The 19,813-nt window shown below is 36.7% G+C and overlaps 1 protein-coding gene across 1 annotated transcript in view; it reads left to right on the plus strand.

The window, feature by feature from the left end:
- TMEM131 (transmembrane protein 131) overlaps positions 1 to 19,813 on the plus strand; it is a 237,656-nt gene that overhangs the window by 49,477 nt on the left and 168,366 nt on the right. Inside the window, exon 2 of the mRNA XM_042932060.1 lies at positions 12,236 to 12,297. Coding sequence (XP_042787994.1) covers positions 12,236 to 12,297 — 62 coding nt within the window. The remainder of the gene's footprint in view (positions 1 to 12,235; positions 12,298 to 19,813) is intronic.

The raw sequence follows: 19,813 nt of genomic DNA on the forward strand, positions 1-19,813 counted from the left end.
TGTTTTCAAAGAACCAAATTTTTGTTTCATTAATTTCTCTGTTCTCAGTTTCAGTTATTTTCACTCTAACTTATATTATTTCCATCTTTTTACAACTGTGTTGGGTTTGGTTTGCTCTTCTTTTTCTAGAAGAAGGCTGATTAGGCTATTAATTTGAGATCTTTGTTTTATTTTAATATAGGCATATACAGCTATAAAGTTTCTTCTGAGCACTGTTTTCACCGCATTTCATCAGTTTTGGTATTTTGTGCCTTTGTTTTCATTTATTTCAAAATATTTTCTAATTTTTCTTCTGATGTCTTATTTGACACATTGGTTATTTAGGATTGTTTTTGTTTGTTTTTTTCCTCCAAGTTTTTATTTAAATTCTAGCTAGTTACATGCAGTGCAATATTAGTTTCAGGTATGGAATTTAGTGATTCATCATAAGTGCCTCCTTAATCCGCAGCACATATTTCCCCCTTCCTCCGTCTCCCACCTCCCTCCTTCAGTAACCAGCAGTTTGTTCTCTGTAGTTCAGAGTCTGATTCTTGGTCTGCCTCTCTTTTTTCCCTGTGTTCATTTGTTTTGTTTCTTACATTCCATGTATGAGTGAAATCATATGGTATTTGTCTTTGACTTCTTTCACTTAATTAACACTCTCTGGCTCTATCCATGTTGTTGCAAATGGCAAGATTTCATTTTTTTATGGCTGAGTAATATTCCATTGTGTGTGTATACACACACACACACACACACACATATACATACCAACCACATCTTCATTATTCATAAGATTGGTTTTTGGTTTAAAAATATATATATATATTATGTATTTTATATATATATATATATATATATATATATATATATATATATATATATTAGAGAGTGAGAGTATGAGTGGAGGAGAGGGGCAGAGGGAGAAAGAGAGAGAATCTTAAGCAGACTCCATGCTCAGCACAGAGCCTGATACAGGTCTTGATCCTACAACCCTGGGATCATGACCTGAACTGAAATCAAGAGTTGGACACTCAACTGACTGAGCCACCCAGGTGCCCCCATAGGATTGTTTTTTGATTTCCACATACATTTTGAGTTTTTCAAATTACTCTGTTATTGATTTCTAATTTTATTCCAGTATGCTTCGATAAGACACTTTGTATGACTTCGATGCCTTTAAAGTTATAACTTGTTTTGCCTAATATATGGTCTGTTGTGGAGAAAGTTCCATGTGCATTTGAGAGTGTGTATTCTGTTGTTGGATGGAGTGTTCTATTGATGTCTTTTAGGTCTAGTTGGCTTCTAGTGTTGTTCAGCTTTCCTCATTTCCATGTTGGTCTTTTGCCTAGGATTTCTACCCATCTTTGAAAGTGGATATTGAATTCTCCAAGGATTATTTTGAATTTATTTCTTCTTTCATTTCAATCAGTTTTTGCTTCATGTATTGTAGAGCTGTCTTGTTAGGTGCATATACATTTATGTTTACTACAACTTCTTGATAGATTGATCCCTTTATCATTATGAAATGTCTCTTTTCTCTAGTAATAATTTTTGTCATTCTTGCCTTAAAAGTCTATAGTGTTTTTAGTGATTGCCATGGGGACTGACGTCATAAATTATAACATTCTGGTTCAGATTAATACTATGTATTCTTCAAATATTCTTCCTACCCTCTTTGTTCTCTCCTCTTCTGGGATGCCAGTTGTATGTATGTTGGTATTTTGATGGTGTCTCTTAGGTTACTGAGACTTTGTTCATTTTTCTTTTTCTTTTTTTTTTTTTTTCTTTTTTTTTTTTTTTTAATTTTTAAAGTAATCTCTACACCCAGTTGGGGCTCAAACTCACAACCTTGAGACAAGAGTTGCATGCTCTATTGACAGCCAGCTAGGCACCCCTCTTCATTCTCTTCATTCTTTCTGTTTCTCAGAGCAGATAACTTTAATTGACCTATTTTCGAGTTTGCCGAATTTTTTTCCTCCACTTGTTGAAATATGCAGTTGAGTCCCTGTAATAGTTTTTAAATTTCAGTTATTGGACTTTTCATGCCCAGATTTCTATTTCCTTTTCCTGATTTCTTTTTAGTGGTATTTTCTTTTTTCTTTTTCTTTTTTATTGTTTATTTTTGAGAGAAAGCGACAGAGACAGAGTGCAAGTGTGTGAAGGGCAGAGAGACAAGGAGACACAGAATCTGAAGCAGGCTCCAGGCTCTGAGCTGTCAGCACAGAGCCGGATGTGGGGCTTGAACCCACGAACTGTGAGATCATGACCTGAGCTGAAGTTGGACACTTAACTGACTGAGCCACCCAGGTGCCCCGATTTATTGATACTGTCTATTTGGTGAGACAACGTTCTCATACTTCTCTTAGGCTTTTGTTTTGTTTTGCATATGGTTTCCTTTACTTCTAATTTATTTACAGTAAGTTATGTAACATTTTTGTATAGTAAGTCCTGTGTTTGGACTTCCTTGGGAACAGTATCTATTCAGTGCATTTTTGCCCTGTGTATGGGCCATATTTTGTCTTTTTTGTTGTTGTTACATTGCTTATAATATTTCATTAAAAACTAGGGAATTCGGGGGCTCCTGGGTGGCAGTCAGTTAAGCATCTGACTTCAGCTCAGGTCATGATCTCACGGTTTGTGAGTTCGAGCCCCGTGTCAGGCTGTGTGCTGACAGCTCAGAGCCTGGAGCCCCCAGATTCTGTCTCCCTCTCTCTGCACCTCTCCCGCTCATGCTTTGTCTCTCTGTCTCTCAAAAATAAATAAACTTTTTAAAAAATATTTTAAAAAAACTGGGTAATTTCAATTACTGTACTTTTATTTGGTTCTTCTTATAAATTCTATCTCTTTATTAATATTCTCTACTTTGTGAGACATCATTTTCATACTTTTCTTTAGTTCTTTAGCTATGGTTTCCTTTAATTCTTTGAACATTTTTAATACAGCTACCTTAAAGTGTGTGTTCAGTAATTCTAACACCTGACTTTTCTCAGCAACACTTTTTATTGAATACTCCTTTTCCTCAGGAGCATACACGTGCATGTCTTTCAACTTACTGTTGAAAATGGGACATTTAAAGTAATATGTAATTTGGCAACTAACGATCTAGATCTAGGAGGTTTTTTTATTTGTTTTTGAGTCTTTGGGATTTTTATGTAGATAATTATGTAACCTGCAAATAGGGACAGTGTTACTTCTTTTCCAATGTATATGTTTTTGTTTCTTTTTCTTGCTTAGTTGTAGTGATTGGAACTTCTAGTACTGTGTTAAGAATAGCAAAAGCTACATCCCTGACATGTTGCCAATCTCACTCTTTAACTATTAAGTAAGATATTACCTAGAGGTTGAGGTAGTTCTACTCTTCTGTCTCATTGAGAGTTGAGCTTTTTTGTCACAGTGGGTGTTGGATTTTGTCAGGTACTTTTTCTGTTTCAGTTGATACAGTCAAGTAATTTTTCTTCTTTAGGCTGTTGATAATGGTAAGTTACATTGGTTGTTTTTTAAATTTTAAGCCAGTCTTGCACAACTTCAATAAATCTCATTGGTCATGATGTGTAATTTTTATACATTGCTGGATTCAATTTGTTAGTATTTTGTTGCACTTTTTTTTGGTCCAAGTTAATGAGACATAGTGTTATAGTTTTTTTTGTTTCTTGTTTTTTTAATACTGTTTGGATGAGTTTTTTGGAGAAAAATTAGTAACATATGTAACACAAAATTCAGTATTAAGCTATTCATAAGTATACAATAGAATAGCATTAATTGCATTTTACTATTGTGCCACCATTATCTATTCCACCATTATCTATTCCAAAATGTTTTCATAATTTCAGACAGAGACTCAGTAACCATTTAGCAATAACCCACATTCCACCTTACTTCAGCCACTGGTACCTCTAACATACTTCCTGTCTCAATAAATTTGCCTATATTAAATATTTCATGTAAGTGGAATCACAATATTAGTCCTTTTGTGTCTTAATTATTTCACTGAGCATAATGTTTTCAAGGTCCATCATGCTGTAGCATGTATCAGAACTTCATTCCTAGGGTCGCCTGGGTGGCTAAGTTGGTTAAGCGTCTGACCTCAGCTCAGGTCACGATCTCACGGTCCCATGAGTTCAAGCCCCATGTCGGGCTCTGTGCTGACAGGTCAGAGCCTGGAGCCTGCTTTGGATTCTGTGTTTCCCTCTCTGCCCCTCCCCCATTCATACTCTGTCTCTCTCTCAAAAATAAGTAAACATTTAAAAAGAAAAAAAAGAAGAACTTCATTCCTTTTTGTGACTGAATAATATTCTATTGTGTTTATAACCATGTTTTATTGGCACATTCATCTGTTGATGGACACTTGGGTTGTTTCTGTTATGTTTGGAGACTTGGGTGTTATTTACATTTTTAATTTAGCAGGCAGTCAGCCTGTTTAGGTTATTATGGAGATTCTTTTGTGAGCTGTGGTTCCAGTAACAGCTTAATTTTCACAGCCTTTACGTTGGTATTTTGGTCTGCTCTGGTGCTCCCCCTAATCCCTGCCTGTGCTGGGAAGGGGGAGCATAGGAAGATGTACTTAAGTGTATTTATTAGTGATGCTCTGTTGCTTGTTCAGAGTAGTTGGTGCTTCTCAGACATTCATTTGAAAGCTTAAGGTTACTGATTTTTTAAGTAAATTAAGCACTTCAGGATAAAATGAAAATTAATTATGGTATTTTATCATAAAATTTATTTTGGAAATATATGTGCCTCACCATTTTAGGTGTATGATGTGTATCTGGCACATTTGAGTTGCATAAACCTGTATTTTGACTTTTAGTAAAACAACATGAACACAGCCTTTTTTAGGGAGCTGGTAATATTGAATGGTCTTGGTAAAATTAGAATTTGGCATATCTGAATTCTTTTGCACTTTTATTTATTTTTTTTAATGTTTTTATTTTTTTTGAGAGAGAGAAAGAGCACAAGCTGGGGAGGGCAGAGAGAGGCGAAGACACAGAATCTGAAACAGGTTCCAGGATCTGAGCTGTCAGCCCGAGCCCAGCACGGGGCTTGAACTTGTGAACCTAAGGATCATTACCTGGGCTGAAGTCAGACACTCAACTGACTGAGCCACCCAGGTGCTCTATCCTTTGCACTTTAATGTGAGAAAAAGATAACTTAGGTGTATATTACGCCTTTCAGATAAGAAAATTAGTGAGGGGAAAATAAGGTTTCAGTAATAAAATATCTTTACAGATGTTCAGTCCAGAGTGTTCAAAATTTTTGTTAGTGAGCATTTGTTGAAGTAAAATACTGAGCAAATCTAACTTTAAAGAGTTATTAATATCATTAACAGTGGTGAATTCTGAAGTAATAATGCCATGATTTTAACCCATTTTTTAATTTGCCATTTTTCAGACTTTGTGCTAGATGACAGGCAAACCACAAACTAGTTACAGATTGTGGTAAGAGTTAGAATAGGGTAGAGGATAGAGGATAACAGAGAGCTGTCTGGGCAGTCATGGAAAGCCTGTCTGAGGGTTGGCATTTAGGCTGAGACTTGAAGGAGGAGAAGAGACTAGCCATGAGAAGAATATTCCTACCAGGAATATTCCTATCAGGAATAGGACATAGGCTTTGGGGGCCCTTCCAAGTCCCGCTTGTGTGGCCTTTTGCTTCCTGGTGATTAAAAAGGTCGCTTATTTAACTAGTCCACTCTCCTAACTTTGTGAGTGAGGAGACCATGAAGGCTAGAAAGTAGAGAATCAATGGTGACAGGCTACCATCCCAATGCCTCACACACACACACACACACCCATACACGTATGACATATTTCTTCTGCTTATTTACATTCATTGTTTTCATGAATTATTTTAGAAGATGTGTGAAAACAGGCAGTTGCAATATTCAGGAAAAGAAATCTCTAGCTAAACAAAAAAAAAAAAGAATAGTAAAGATTTGACTTAAAGGGAAGGTGTTTTTCTTTTGTCATTCATTACTAAATGAAATAGGGAAGTAAAAATTTCTGAACTTCTGTTTTGAAAGTGAGTGATTAAAGACTCACTTTCATGGCGATTTTTACAGTGTATGGTAATGTGTTTGTTCCTCTCAGACCTCCTGGTGATGTGGGACCTTAAAGGACATCTTATGGAGCCCAGCTACACAGAGTGAATGCCTGCAGAATCATAAAAGCCGAGATCTAAATTCCTTTTGTTTATATATCCTTCTTTCCTCACTTTTTATTAGAAATATATGCCTAATTATAGAAATTAGTTTGCTTCAAGGTGCTATCAGTCAAATTTATTTTAATGTCAAATGTCAAATGTATTTTAAAAGTAAATAGTAATGGGTTTAGAAGCATAGATTCTGGGGTCCTTTTGGTGGAATTTATAGTCTGTCTCTAGCCACTTTTCTTGCTGAGTGACCTCAAGCCTAACCTCACTGCCTGCTTATCTTAAAATGGAACCTATAATGTCTAGGTCATGGGATTAGTTTGAAGTTTAATAATATAGTGATGATAATTATTAGATGTTATTCTCATTTCTGTTACATTGGATTGCTGTTTGTACTGGGGAGCATTGGGACAGTTTGGGATTCATTTAAAGTATAAATTTAGCAGGGCACCTGGGTGGCTCAGTTAGTTAAGTGTCCAACTTCAGCTCAGGTCATGATCTCACGGTTCCTGCATTCAAGCCCCGCATCAGGCTCTATGCTGACAGCTCAGAGCCTGGAGCCTGCTTCAGATTCTGTGTCTCCTTCTCTCTCTGCCCCTCCCTTGCTCGACTCTGTCTCTCTCAAAAATAAACATTAAAAAATGTTTTTAAATAAAAATTAGGGGGAAAAGTTCTTGGAGTGGAAGTAGCTTGTAAGTTCTGGTTTTGAATTGGAGATGGGAGAACTTGACTTGCTTTGGTTACTTTTTATATTTTATAGCCTAACGTTGTTAACACGTTAAATGGTTAAGTATTTCTCTAGTGTCAGTTGTGTTTTTCTAGGCATGTAATTTGAAGTTATTATAACTAGTCATTTAAAGTGAAATATCTTTTTTTTTTTTTCTTATGTTTGAGAGTGAGAGAGAGCAAGCAGGGGAGGGGCAGAAAGAGAGGGAGACTCAGAAACTGAAGCAGGGTCCAGGCTCTGAGCTGTCAGCACAGAGCCGGACGCAGGGCTCAAACTCACAAACTGGGAGATCATTACCTGAGCCGAAGTCAGACGCTCAACCAACTGAGCCACCCACGTGCCCCTAAAGTGAAATATCTTAATTTATTTCATGCCTGAGTTGAATGCTATTCATTTCCACATCTTTTAAGGAAAATTGATGATATATAACACAGTATTTTAATTTCAGGGCTTTATAAGACAGCTACTGATATTGTTTTTGACCAAGGTAATTCATGTTTTTTTTTTTAAAGCTCCTAATTAAAAATGCAATACAGCCAAATTATGTTCCTGCCTTTATCTTTATTTAGTGAAGTTCTCCTCATATTAGCTAAAGGTCTGATCTAGCTTGATGATGGGAAGTTAGGCGGTAGTCATCATATCATAACTAGTAGCTTCCAAATATATCATGTTTCTAGTACCTTCTGTGATGTCTCTCCTGATCAGATGGGGGCCCCTGAATATGGGGCAGCCCTAATGGGTGGAAGCTGGTCGTGGAGGTGGTAAAGGAATTCACCCGAGGCAGAACAAAGGAGATAGAAGGTTATTGAGTACATCACAAGGAAGCGGTAGGTAGGACAGCAAAGCAGTCTGCTGGCCAGGAAGCCCTGGTAGGGGGCTGTAGTTAAAGAGGGGAGGTGAGGAGGTATGGGAGCTTACGGAATTTACCTTTTTTGGTGCCTATGCCCTGGTGTAAGTAATCCATTGGTCAGCTAAGTCTTAGGGACATTTTGAGGTGGGTTGCCTAATGGGCCTGTTTGTATTAAACTAGGGGGTTGAGGGTCACTCTGGACCCTGTTACCTTACTCAGGTTTCCCTTGTTCAAATTGCCTAAATGTGGCTACTTTCTTACTGGTTTCCTCTGCTGATTAACTGGAAAGCTTCAAACTAGGAGCTCCTACTCTTTGTCTCTTCCATTGTAAGCATATGGCTATTCAGTTAATCCTTGTTAGTTCATTGTGCCCTGAGATCAATAAATCTCTCTTAAACGGGAGTATAACAAAAAGATATTTTCTGAGCATCTGAAATTTCAGTTTATGTTAAAAGGTGGAGGAAGGTTTAGAAATGGGGTGGGTGAGCTAGGCAGAGCCTTTTACATTCATAGTATGAATCTGAAACTAACTATAAGCTAGGACTAGATAACAGCCGGAAGGAGATCATTTGCATCAGCGAATGCAAATGCAATACTTACATCTGGGCAAAAAGGTGGGATTTTACTCATGCACTCAGTATTTGGAGTGTTCTCTATGTACTGAAAAGTGATGGGGAATGAGCAGTGGAGCAGGTTGGCACTATGGTTGAAGAGAAGCACAAGAAATGGAGGACAGGACTTTCCCAAAATAAGATCGGGATGTGATTACTAGAACAAGGGAAAAGTGATGCTCAGCAGGCAGGAAATACCATCCAGTTAGGTAATGTAACCTAATTGGCTTGTATCTCACCTTGCTGCTTGGCTTTTAGCTTTAGTCATACCGGAAATGCTCCCCAGTACATGGGATGAAACAGTAAGCTGCTTCCCTGATGAATACCCAAAGACCAACAAAGACGAGTCAGTGAATGTTGTATTAAGCCAAATGAAATATCATTACTTCATGTTTTTAAAGAATAAACTTTTTATTTTATTTTTCAAAGTGTATTTATTTTTTTAGTAATTTCTACATCCTATATGGGGCTCGAACTCATGACCCCAAGGTCAGGAGTAGCACGTGCTCTTCCAACTGAGCCAGTCAGGTGCCCCCAAACATAAACTTTTTACTTTAAAATATTTTTAGATTTATGTAAAAATTTTAAAGATAGCACAGGGTTCCTATCCCCCTTACCCTTTTGTCTATTGCTACCTTACATCAATATGGTACTTTTTGGTTTTGTTTTTTGTTGTTTTTTTTTACAAATAATGAACCAATATTAATACATGGTTATTAACTAAAGCCCATATTTTATTCGTATTTCCTTAGTTTTTACCTCATTTCCTTTTTTTTTTCTAGGATCCCATTCAAGATACTGTATCATATTTAGTAGTCATGTCTGCTTAGGCCACACTGGTGTGTTACAATCCTTTAGACTTTCCTTGTTTTCAGTGACCTTGGCAGTTTTCAGGAGTACTCGTCATGTATTTTGTAGAATGTTTCTTGTTTGGGATTTGTCTGATGTTTTTCTTATAATGAGATTGGGTTATGTGATTTTGGGAGGAAGACCATAAAGTACCATTTTAAAAAATTATTTTTATTTGTGTTTTTTTAAATGTTTATTTATTTTGAGAGAATGAGCATGCTTGTGCATGTGTGCATGGGGGAGGGCCAGAGAGAGGGAGAGAATCCCACGCAAGCTCCTCCTCACTGTCAGCACAGAGCCCGACATGGGGCTCCATCTCAGGAACCATGAGATCATGACCTGAGCTGAAATCGGGAGTTGGATGCTTAACTGACTGAGCCATCCAGGTGCCCCTTACTTTTATTTATTTACGTTTTTTATTTGAGAGAAAGAGAGAGAGTGTGTGTCTGAATGGGGCAGAGGGAGAGAGAAGAGAGAGAGTGTGTGTGAGAGGGACAGAGAGTGGGGGGTGGGGGGAGGGGAGAGAATCTTAAGCAGGCTCTACACTGAGTGTGGAGCCAGACATGGGATTCGATCCCTGACCCTAGGATAGGATCATGACCTAAGCCAAAATCACGAGTTGGACACTCAACCAACTGAGCCACTCAGGCACCCCTAAAGTACCATTTTTATTATGTCATATGAAAGGTAAATACTGTCAACATGACTTCATTGGAGATGTTGAATTTGATCATCTGACGAGGTAACATTTGTCAGTTTCCTCCACTGTAAAATTACTCTTTTTTCCCTCCTTTTCAAACTGTTTTCTTTGGAAGGAAACACTTTTGTTAAAAAGTTTCCCACATTTGTTAAAGGGTGAGGAGTTACGCTCCATCTTCTAGATACATAAATTGTTCAGAAACCATCCTGGATGGCTCAGTTGAATGTCCAACTTTGGCTCAGGTCATAATCTCGCGGTTCGTGAGTTTGAGCCCTGCGTTGGGCTCTGTGCTGACAGCTTGGAGCCTGGAGCCTGCTTTGGACTCTGTGTCTCCCTCTCTCTCTGCCCCTCCCCTGCTCATGCTCTGTCCCTCTCTCTCTCTTTCTCTCTCAAAAATAAATAAACATTACAAAAAAAATTATAAAAAGAAATCTGCCTGGCAGTTTTGTCTCTTCTCCCAGCTTATTTATTTATGTCAGTATGGACTCATGGATATTTGTTTTATACTTTGGGTTATAATCTAACACTGTTTTATTGCTTAAGTTGTTCCAGCTTTGGTCATATCGGAACTCTTTGTCTTAACTCTTTCACTCCTTTGACAAATTCTCATCAGTATATTATTTTTTTGTTATTTTGATGGTTAGCACTTTCTCACTTTCTGGCACCATGAGATGCTCCAATTTCATGTTGTATATATCTTGTCATATCTTGTCCTGGTCCTTAGATTGAGTCATTTCTCTAAGAAGCCTTTGTTCCTTTTACTAGAGAATGGTATTAGAACCCAAGATCTGGATGCTAGGTCTGCACTATGCTACTTGTGTGTTATTACTTCTAGGCCCTCTCAACTGGCAGAGCAAGAAAATATATGTGTGTATATATCTGTAACCTCCGCATGTATACATATTTATAAATATTTCTATATGTAACTCTCTGTATCTATATTAAACTAAACGTGAGTTCATACTGATGTTGTCAACTCAGTTTATTACCACATGGAATATTACAGCTTCTTTTCCTCACTTTTGTATAAACTCTTACTCCAGTAGTGACAAGCCAGACTTTCACCATCCATGTATTTAATTGTTCAATTCCCGTATTCCATGTATAGTGGCATCAGAATACTTAACCTAAGCTCCCATGAGAAGTAACTTTATCAACTAGAATATAATGCTTATATACAATTTCTTTCACCATTAGTCTTAGAGATTCCCTCACTTTCACATTACTTATGTCAGCTCCTCCTTCCACTCTACCCCTCCTTCAATGAGGCGGTTTCATACATTTGTAATAGAGTTAAATGGTTTTGTCATATTCTGCATTTCATCGTGGGATCCCCTGATCTCCAAAATGATTTTTTTAATTGCATACATTAGATTCACTCTAAAGTTCTGTTTTGATGAACGTGTAGTGCTGTGAATCCACTGTTCCAGTGTCATATAGAACCGTTTCACTGCTCTGAAAAATTTCCTTTGCTTCACTTATTCACATCTTCCTTCCTCTCCCCAAACCTCTAGCAACCATTGGTCTTTTTGCCATCTCTATAGTATAACCTTTTCCAGAATGTCATATCCTTGGAATCATACAGTGTGTGGCTTTTTATTTTATTTTTTGTTACTGAATAATATTCTCTTGTAGGATGTACTACAGTTTGTCTATCTACTCATCTATTGAAGGACATCATCTTGATTATGTCCAGTTTTGGGTGATTATGAATAGAGCTGCTATACAGAATTGCTTGCAGATTTTCATGTGGGCGTACGTTTTCAAATCATTTGCATAAATACCTGTGAGCACAATCACCAGATTATATGGTGAAAGTTCAGCTTTCTAAATATCGTGTCTTTGCACTATACTCAGTTTCTTGGAACAGAATAATCTCCTCTTGCCATTTTCCATGCCCATTTTCTCTCCAAGTGTCTCTTGACTGATGATGCCAGGTCTTGTCATTGCTATAAAAGAGCAGATGATACAGAACGTCAGCTTATCTTTCTTGAGGGAAGTAGAATCCTCTAATGATCTTTTCCATGTGCTTGTGATATTTTTGGTTAATCTGTCTGTGAAAATAACCAGTTGCATCTAGTTGAATTTGACTGTTTTGTGCTTTCTGGGAGTATAGCAGGAATAGATATTTTGCAAGTGGCTTACACTGCCTATAGGTTGTTAAAAACTGCTTTCTAATTGGGTTGTATTGTTTTATTTTTAAAGCATTTCATAGTTGCTAAAATCCTGAAGTATTGCATTTTCCTCTTTAACCATCACCCTCAAGCAGTACATTTTTTTTAATGTGTAATTGTATTTATTAACTTTAAGGTAAAAGATATTTAAATGAAATTTATGTTCCTGTAAAGTGATAGTATGTTTTGTTTCCTTCACAGCATTTATTCAGTCGGAGAGCATAATAGAAGTACTACGTTTTGATGATGGAGGACTACTACAGGTAATTTTATTTTAAGTTGAAAAATTATCTCAGTGTCAAACCTTGAATAATATCCGATTGTTATTTACCTTTAAAAAGTGTAACTGGGGTGCCTGGGTGGCTTGGTCGGTTAAGCGTCCGACTTCGGCTCAGGTCATGATCTCACAGTCCGTGAGTTCGAGCCCCGCGTCGGGCTCTGGGCTGACAGCTCAGAGCCTGGAGCCTGTTTCGGATTCTGTGTCTCCCTCTCTATCTGCCCCTCCCCTGTTCATGCTCTGCCTCTCTCTGTCTCAAAAATAAATAAACGTTAAAAAAAAACATTTTTTTTAAATAAAAATAAAAAAATAAAAAAAAATAAAAAGTGTAACTGATTTCTTTGAAATATATTTTATGAGCTTTATATGCAGATAGGTCAATAGAGTCATTATTAATAATAAAAGCCTCCTTAGCTATATGAATTACCTTTTAAATTAGATATTTCTGGGGAATGTTGGAAGGTTAGGTTGGGAGAGTCAGATCAGGAGCAATGGAATTGGTGGTTAGTGCTATAAGTATGGGTGTCAGACCTCAAAATATTTACCTGGAAGAGGACTTCTCTAGAGTGTAAGTTCTGTAGATGTACATCTATATCACTTTTCTAGTTGCCAGTCTAAGCCACATCTTTAAACGTTATACCTAAAATTAGAAAGTATAATCTGATGTCCTTCCTTTCAGACCTAGCATAGATATCCCATGAAGCCCATTTTAGTCTTCCTAGCTAAAAACCAGTTCTAGAATTTCACAGCTGAAAGAGGGAGAGTGAAAGCAACTTAACTACCCCTCTGATTTTTATGACTGAGGTGTTTTCTTCCTTCTTCCAAACTTTTATTGTATTTGGTACTTGTCTTATAGTACTTACCACTTTTGTAATTATAACATCTGTTTTCAAGTACCATCTATTTGGTAGCATGACGTACGGTTTTTCCAAGGTTTAATTTAAGAAAGGTGCTGAAGATCCCATGACTTTATGGTAATGGGGCTGGTGTTAGAATTCTCATCTCCTCACTCCAGGTGATTGTTTGTCTCTTTCCTACATGGTGCTGCCTATGATGTATTTATTTACTTAATTATAACTAAATACATGACTTAGCTCTGAAAAAATATTCCCTGTAGCTTATAATAATGTCAGGAAACTAAACGTTACATTAAGGCAATATATAAAAAATAATTGTGCTAGAGACCTGAAATAAGATTTCTGTTTACATTTTATCATAAATTTAGATTTCAGACAATAAGCCAAACAAAGAGAGCAAGAAAAAAAGTGATGGGTTATAATGTTCCTTTTCTCTGAAAATAAAGCAAGTAAGTGTTCTGAATGTTAACTTTTTCTTGCTTCCAAATTTTTAAATAAATATATCATTCATACCTTTACATAACTGATGTTGAGAAACACAGCAGGCAGTGGCTGCATGGTACTTACAAAAAAGTCTTTGTACAGCTTTTTACATTGAAAAACTGAATAAAAACTAAAGATATATAATCTCAAATTTTGTAGAGCCACCTTACTAGAAAATGAGCTCGGTCTTGTTATCTGGTTATTTAATCTGTTACAAGGTGAGAACTTGGAGAACCAATAGGAATGACGGTTTTAAATATCTCCCTTTAGGTGGTTTGTGGGATCTAGATAACAGGCAAATCAGGACTGAATTTTTTGAAAATTCATTTTTCTTTATTGATTAAAGAAGGATCCATATCCTTTAGGAAATAGACACCCACCTAGGTTGCAAGTAGTAATTCATTTTGAAAATTCTGGAGTTTGATTTATATTTTTGTTGGGAGAGGTTGTCAATCCCTATCTAAATGGACTTGGCTATGGAGTAACTTGTGGCCTGGGATGTGATTTCCTCATCCTCTTTGGGTCTGCTGAAATGCTTGGACAAGAGCTTGGTAGAGACCTGAGTTGAGACCTGAGAGTTCTATGGCAAAGGTAATTTTAGACTGGAACAGGATTGAAGGCAGATGGTACCAGTTGGTTACCTCAGCCACAATAAAACCTCACAAAGATTACTGCAGAATGTCTGATACAAAGATGCTATATATATAGTGTATTGTTTATCCCCAAGTAGCAGAGTATAGACCTTTTTGAATAGATACAAGTAAATAGTTCATTTTAATGTTGAAGAATGTTTCCTAGGAACAACAGTTTTCATGTTGACATGAAAATTCATGTTGTCACTCTTTCTGATGATAATTTGCCAGTAGGTTCAACCATTTCTTGTTTCTTATGGTATGATTGGAACAGATATGTATGTGTAGCAGTCTTATGACAGAATATATATCACGTTTTTTCCAATTAAAACTAATGTAGAGAGAGAGTCAAAGCAACAGCCTTGTTTTGCATTATTTAAAATGAGAATTTTGCCTGAGAGCATTCCTTCTCAGATCATACATTTTATGTTACATTCATGTGGCTTGGCTCTTAGTAACTTTTTAAGCCCTGAAAATTAATTGATGATAAGACCATAAAAATTGCCAAAACTCATAAAAATTTGCTACAGATTTTGTATTTGCCTTCCTTGTTTTTTAAAGATAAGGGAAATGAGGCTTATAGAAATTAAATAATTTGCTCAGTATTCAATTATGAGAGCAGAAATCCAACATCCAGTAAGTACTCGGCCTGTCTGCTTTCAGAGCTCTTAACACAGCACCATGCATGTGCAGTTCTTCTAGTGCGTTCCCTGGATTACCACTACTAATACTATCTTACGATTAGAAATCACAGTAATCACAGAAAAGCCCACATTTTCTGTCATTGGTGCTTTGGCCATTGCCATTCCTGTTTGGCAAGGCTACTAAGATTTGGTATATAGAATATACAAGGATGAAACCGTGCCTGAGGGGAACATAGACACTTCTCAACAGAAGACTCATCACCATAGGGTGTGCATGCCAGGTATCTCTAATGATCATTCCAATCCTAACTGATCAGAATGGTTGGCTTTTCCTGACCTGTTCCTTTGATAGATTGAATAACAAAAGATATTTTTAAAAGCCTTAATCTGTTTCCTAATCTAACTTTCTTACAAACAAAGATGAAGCCCAAGGAAAAGCCTAGCTTTTTAATTTATTTATTTTACTATTCTACCAGAACAGTAAACAGATTTTTAAGATGTTGGGAGGCAAGCTTTCTAACGTTCAAGTTGAAAACACATGCAGAGTTTTGCTTTCTAAAGCTCATAACTATATGGGGTGCCTGGGTGGCTCCAGTCATGTAAGCTCCAACTTCGGTTTAGGTTATGATCTCACGGTTCGTGAATTCAAGCCCCATGTCAGGCTCCATGCTGACAGCTCAGAGACTGGAGCCTGCTTTGGATTCTGTGTCTCCCTCTCTCTCTGCTCCTCCCCTGCCTGTACTCTGTGTTTTTCTCTCTCTCAAAAATAAATAAACATTAAAAAATAGTAACAAATAAACAAATAAATGAAGCAAGCAAGCAAGCTCATAACTATAGTACCACATAATTTTGTTATCTCACTTTGGTCAAGAAACAGAAATACTCTTTTCTGACTGTTCATTGTGCGCTCATTGGTTTTTCTCATAACATCTAGGCATCTATTATATTATCTCAACTCATTACCTGGCTTTCAGGTGCCTAAGGCAGAGGTGGCTAGAATTAGTATTTTTTAAGTACTTGCTGGAGTCTCAGCTAGTTCATTAATTGGCCCAAAATTTCAGTACTAATAAGGAGTACAAGAAGAATAAGAAGCAAGTTTGATTCCAAAGCTCTTAGGCTTTATACTTTCCATTGCTCTACTTCCTGAAAAGTAACAAGGTTGCCTTAGGGGAAAGATAAATTCCTAAATGCTGTGATTAGAAGACAGTGCAGGTCTAAGAGATCTTTTTATATACACACAATAGGTAATGGGTTCCACTTCTTGTTGTGCCCCAGTATGTCAGTTGCAGGACTATGGTTAGTCAGCCAAAGGATCTTTTGTTCATATTACAGAAATAACTCTTTTCCCAATCTTCTCAGAGGACAGTTGAGGGAAAGATTGTGGAAAGTTTGCCTCCTATTCTGTGTTAGGTTGGTTTGGAAAACACTATGGAGATCTTCCTTAACTAGACAGTTATTTGCAACACACGAAAACACCAATTGAATAAATGAGCATATACTTGTTCTTGGATGAACTTACATTTAAAAGATACTAATTTTTAAAGATAGCTATAGTAAAACTTAACAGGAGTTAAAGAGGTTATTGTTACAGAGGTTAGTGGGGAAAACTTTAGCTCCTAGATGACTTTGTTTAGTTTCTGTAACTAAAAGGAGATGAAGCCACTGGAAGCTTTGCCGTCTAGAAGATAAATCGTGTTCATTCTAGAGGTGGCCTAGTGTAGGTAATCTTCTAACCACTTAATTAGAGTCGTCTTCCAAGGAGTGTAAAAGATGTCCAAGAATTTGATTATTTCTTTTTCTTTAATTAAAGTATTTATTGTGAGATATAGTTCATACATACATGCATAAAATGTGGGCTTTTTTTCCTCAAAGCCAACACCTATAAACAACTACCACCCTAGTTAAAAACTAAACACTCTCCTGAGTTCCCTCTGAGGCTCTCTCCCAGTCACTATCCCCAAAGTTGCCCATAGTCCTGAAGTTTATGGTAATTTCTTTCCCTAGAAGTCTTACCATCTGAGCATGTGTCTCTAAACACTATGGTTTCATCTGTTTTTTGAACTTCATACAGTTTGTATTCTTTTTTTTTTTCCAGCTGCTTTTTCTTGTGTTATGTTTCTAAGATTCTCTGTGCTGTTGAATGTGGCCATAGTTATCCATTTTCATCACTGAATAGTATTGCATTATGTGGATATGCCCCAATATGTATATGTGTGTGTATGTATATATGCATATATATATACATACATATATATATGTATATATATAATTTCTGCTGTTGATTGACATTTCACTTGTTTCCAGTTTTGGCTCTTATAAGTAAATGCTGTCTCTTGGTGAACATACATATGCGTTTCTGGTGGAGTTAAGTGCAACTGCTGGGACATAGGGTATTAATCTTCTATTTTAAAACATAATACCATGTGGTTTTCCAAAGTGCTTGTTCTAGTGTACAGTCCCATCATCAGGAATTCCTCTACAATACTTCATAATGTTTTTTTAAAAAATTATTCTGTAGAGTGGGTAATGGTATCTTTTTGTGGTGATAGTTTACAATCCCTAATTCCTAATAAGGTGGAGCAACTTTTCGTGTTTATTTCACCATTTGGATATCAACTTTTGTGAAATCTAAGTTAAATCTTTTGCCCTATTTAACTGTTGGGTTGCATATCTTTTTCCTTCTTGTTTTTTAGTTCTTTATAAATTCTGGATACAATTGTGATTATATGTATAAGAAATATCTTTTCCTACTTGTGATCGTCCCTTCCACACATAATGGTGACTTTGATGAACAGAAGTTCTTAGTTTTAATTAATTTTAATTTTATTGTAGTTTAAGCTCTCAGTCTTACACATTACAGTTGATATTTTTTGTGTACCGTTCAAGAAATACTTTCTTATCCACGGTCATAAAAATGTTCTCCTGGGTGCCCCTGGGTGGCTCAGTCAGCTAAGTGTCAGACTTCAGCTCAGGTCATGATCTCATGGTTCATGAGTTCGAGGCCTGTGTGGGGCTCTCTGCTTTCAGCGCAGAGCTCGCTTCAGATCCTCAGTCTGCCTCTCTGCCTCTCTCCTCTTTCTCTCAAAACTAAATAAACATTAAAAAAAAAAAGGTTTAAAAAATTATTCTCCTGTATTATTGTCTAGAATATAGAAATTTATTGTTTTGCCTTTCACAATTATAGCACTAATTCTAACTGGAATTGATTTTTGTTATTGGTGTGAGGTCAAGGTTTTATTTCTCATATAGATATTCACTTGTCCCACCACCCTTTATTAACTGTTCCCCAATATTTTTTCCCCAGTATTCTTCAGTGACACTTTATTCATAAGTCAAGTAGGCATGTATGCATGAATCAATTTCTGGGCTCTCTTGCCTGTTCTCATCTCTAAAAGTGGTAATTCGTATGGCTCAACATAAAATGTAGAAATACAATTGTTTTTTATATTTTGACTTTTACTCTGCAAACTAGCTAAATTGCTTATTGATGCTATTAACTTATCTCTAGATGCTCTGAACTAGGTCCATAAACTATCACAATCTGAGGTTAATAATAACATTTTATTTCTAACTTTCCAATCCTTTTAGTTTTAAATTCTTTTTTTTTTCTTGCATTACTTTACTGGCTACAACCAGCATGATGTTGAATATAAGTGGTATTTAGTAGGCATCTTTGACCCATAACTCATCTCAGATAAACCTTCAGCATTTCACTGTTAAGAATGTTGTTTACTATAGTTTTTCTCCACCCCCACCCCCAGATATCCTTTATCATATGTGTCAGTTGGGGTTCTTAGCAAGATCCTAAGACAGAGTTAGGAGTGCAAGAGATTTATTGAGGGCTAATGCCTTTGAAACATAAGGGGAAGGAAACATGATTGGGCAGGGAGAACCTCAGACAGGGTTGCGATATCTTGGCAAATCACTGGGGAATTGTGGAGTAACGGCTGCTTTTTGGAAGCATATCCAGAGATAGCCAGGCCCTACTATACCTGCTGGGCCTATTCATTGGCTGGGAGTTGCTCAAAAAGAACTTGGCCTTACCTTAGTCACTACAGTCAGGTACTGCAGTCACAGGCTGATAGCTAGCAGCATTTTTCATAGCTTAGATGGCAAGTTCTTCCTTTTACGGAGATCTGAGCAGTATGCAGTAAAACAACTGACTATCAAAGGCAAAGAGATACATTCTAAAACCAACCAGAGAAAAAAAGAAGACCTTCAAAGAAGCTAGAATTAGCCTGACAGCTGAATTATAAACTGAAACAATTGGAGGCAAAAAAAAAAAAAAAAAAAAAAAAAAAAATTAAATTAATGAAAAAAATTGAACTAGAATTCTATACCCAGTGAAAATGTTCTTCGTGTGTAAAGAAACACAGGCATTTTCAAACAGACAAGAACATAGAGAATTTGTCACCAGAAGATTTGCACCAAAGGAAATAATAGAGGATATTCTTCAGCTTGAAGGTAAATTACCTCAGAAGCTTAGAAATGCAAAGGATAAAGAGCATTAAAAATAAAAATATGTGGATAACTAAATGCATGTATATTGTGTATAGCAATGATAATAATAGTATCCTGATGAATACAGCATGACAGCATTCTGGTACTACTAATACTAGATCATCAGAAACTTGGCAGCTTTTACCTGGGTCTCTTGGACCTCTAGAAATTGGGACATTTCTTTTGGGACCCAGTTGCCATGATGTGAAAATCCTAAGTCACATGGGGAGCCCCCATATAGTCCTACAGTCAGTGGTCCCAGTTGAGTGCCCACCTACCAGCCATCATCCCTTTCCTGCCACTGTGGATGAGCAGCACATTTAAACCTTCAGATGAATCAGCCACAACTTGCATCTGATGGCAGCCATTTGAGTAACATCAAGTGA

This window comes from Panthera leo, chromosome A3 (genome assembly GCF_018350215.1).
Source record: "Panthera leo isolate Ple1 chromosome A3, P.leo_Ple1_pat1.1, whole genome shotgun sequence".
Lineage (NCBI taxonomy): Eukaryota > Metazoa > Chordata > Mammalia > Carnivora > Felidae > Panthera > Panthera leo.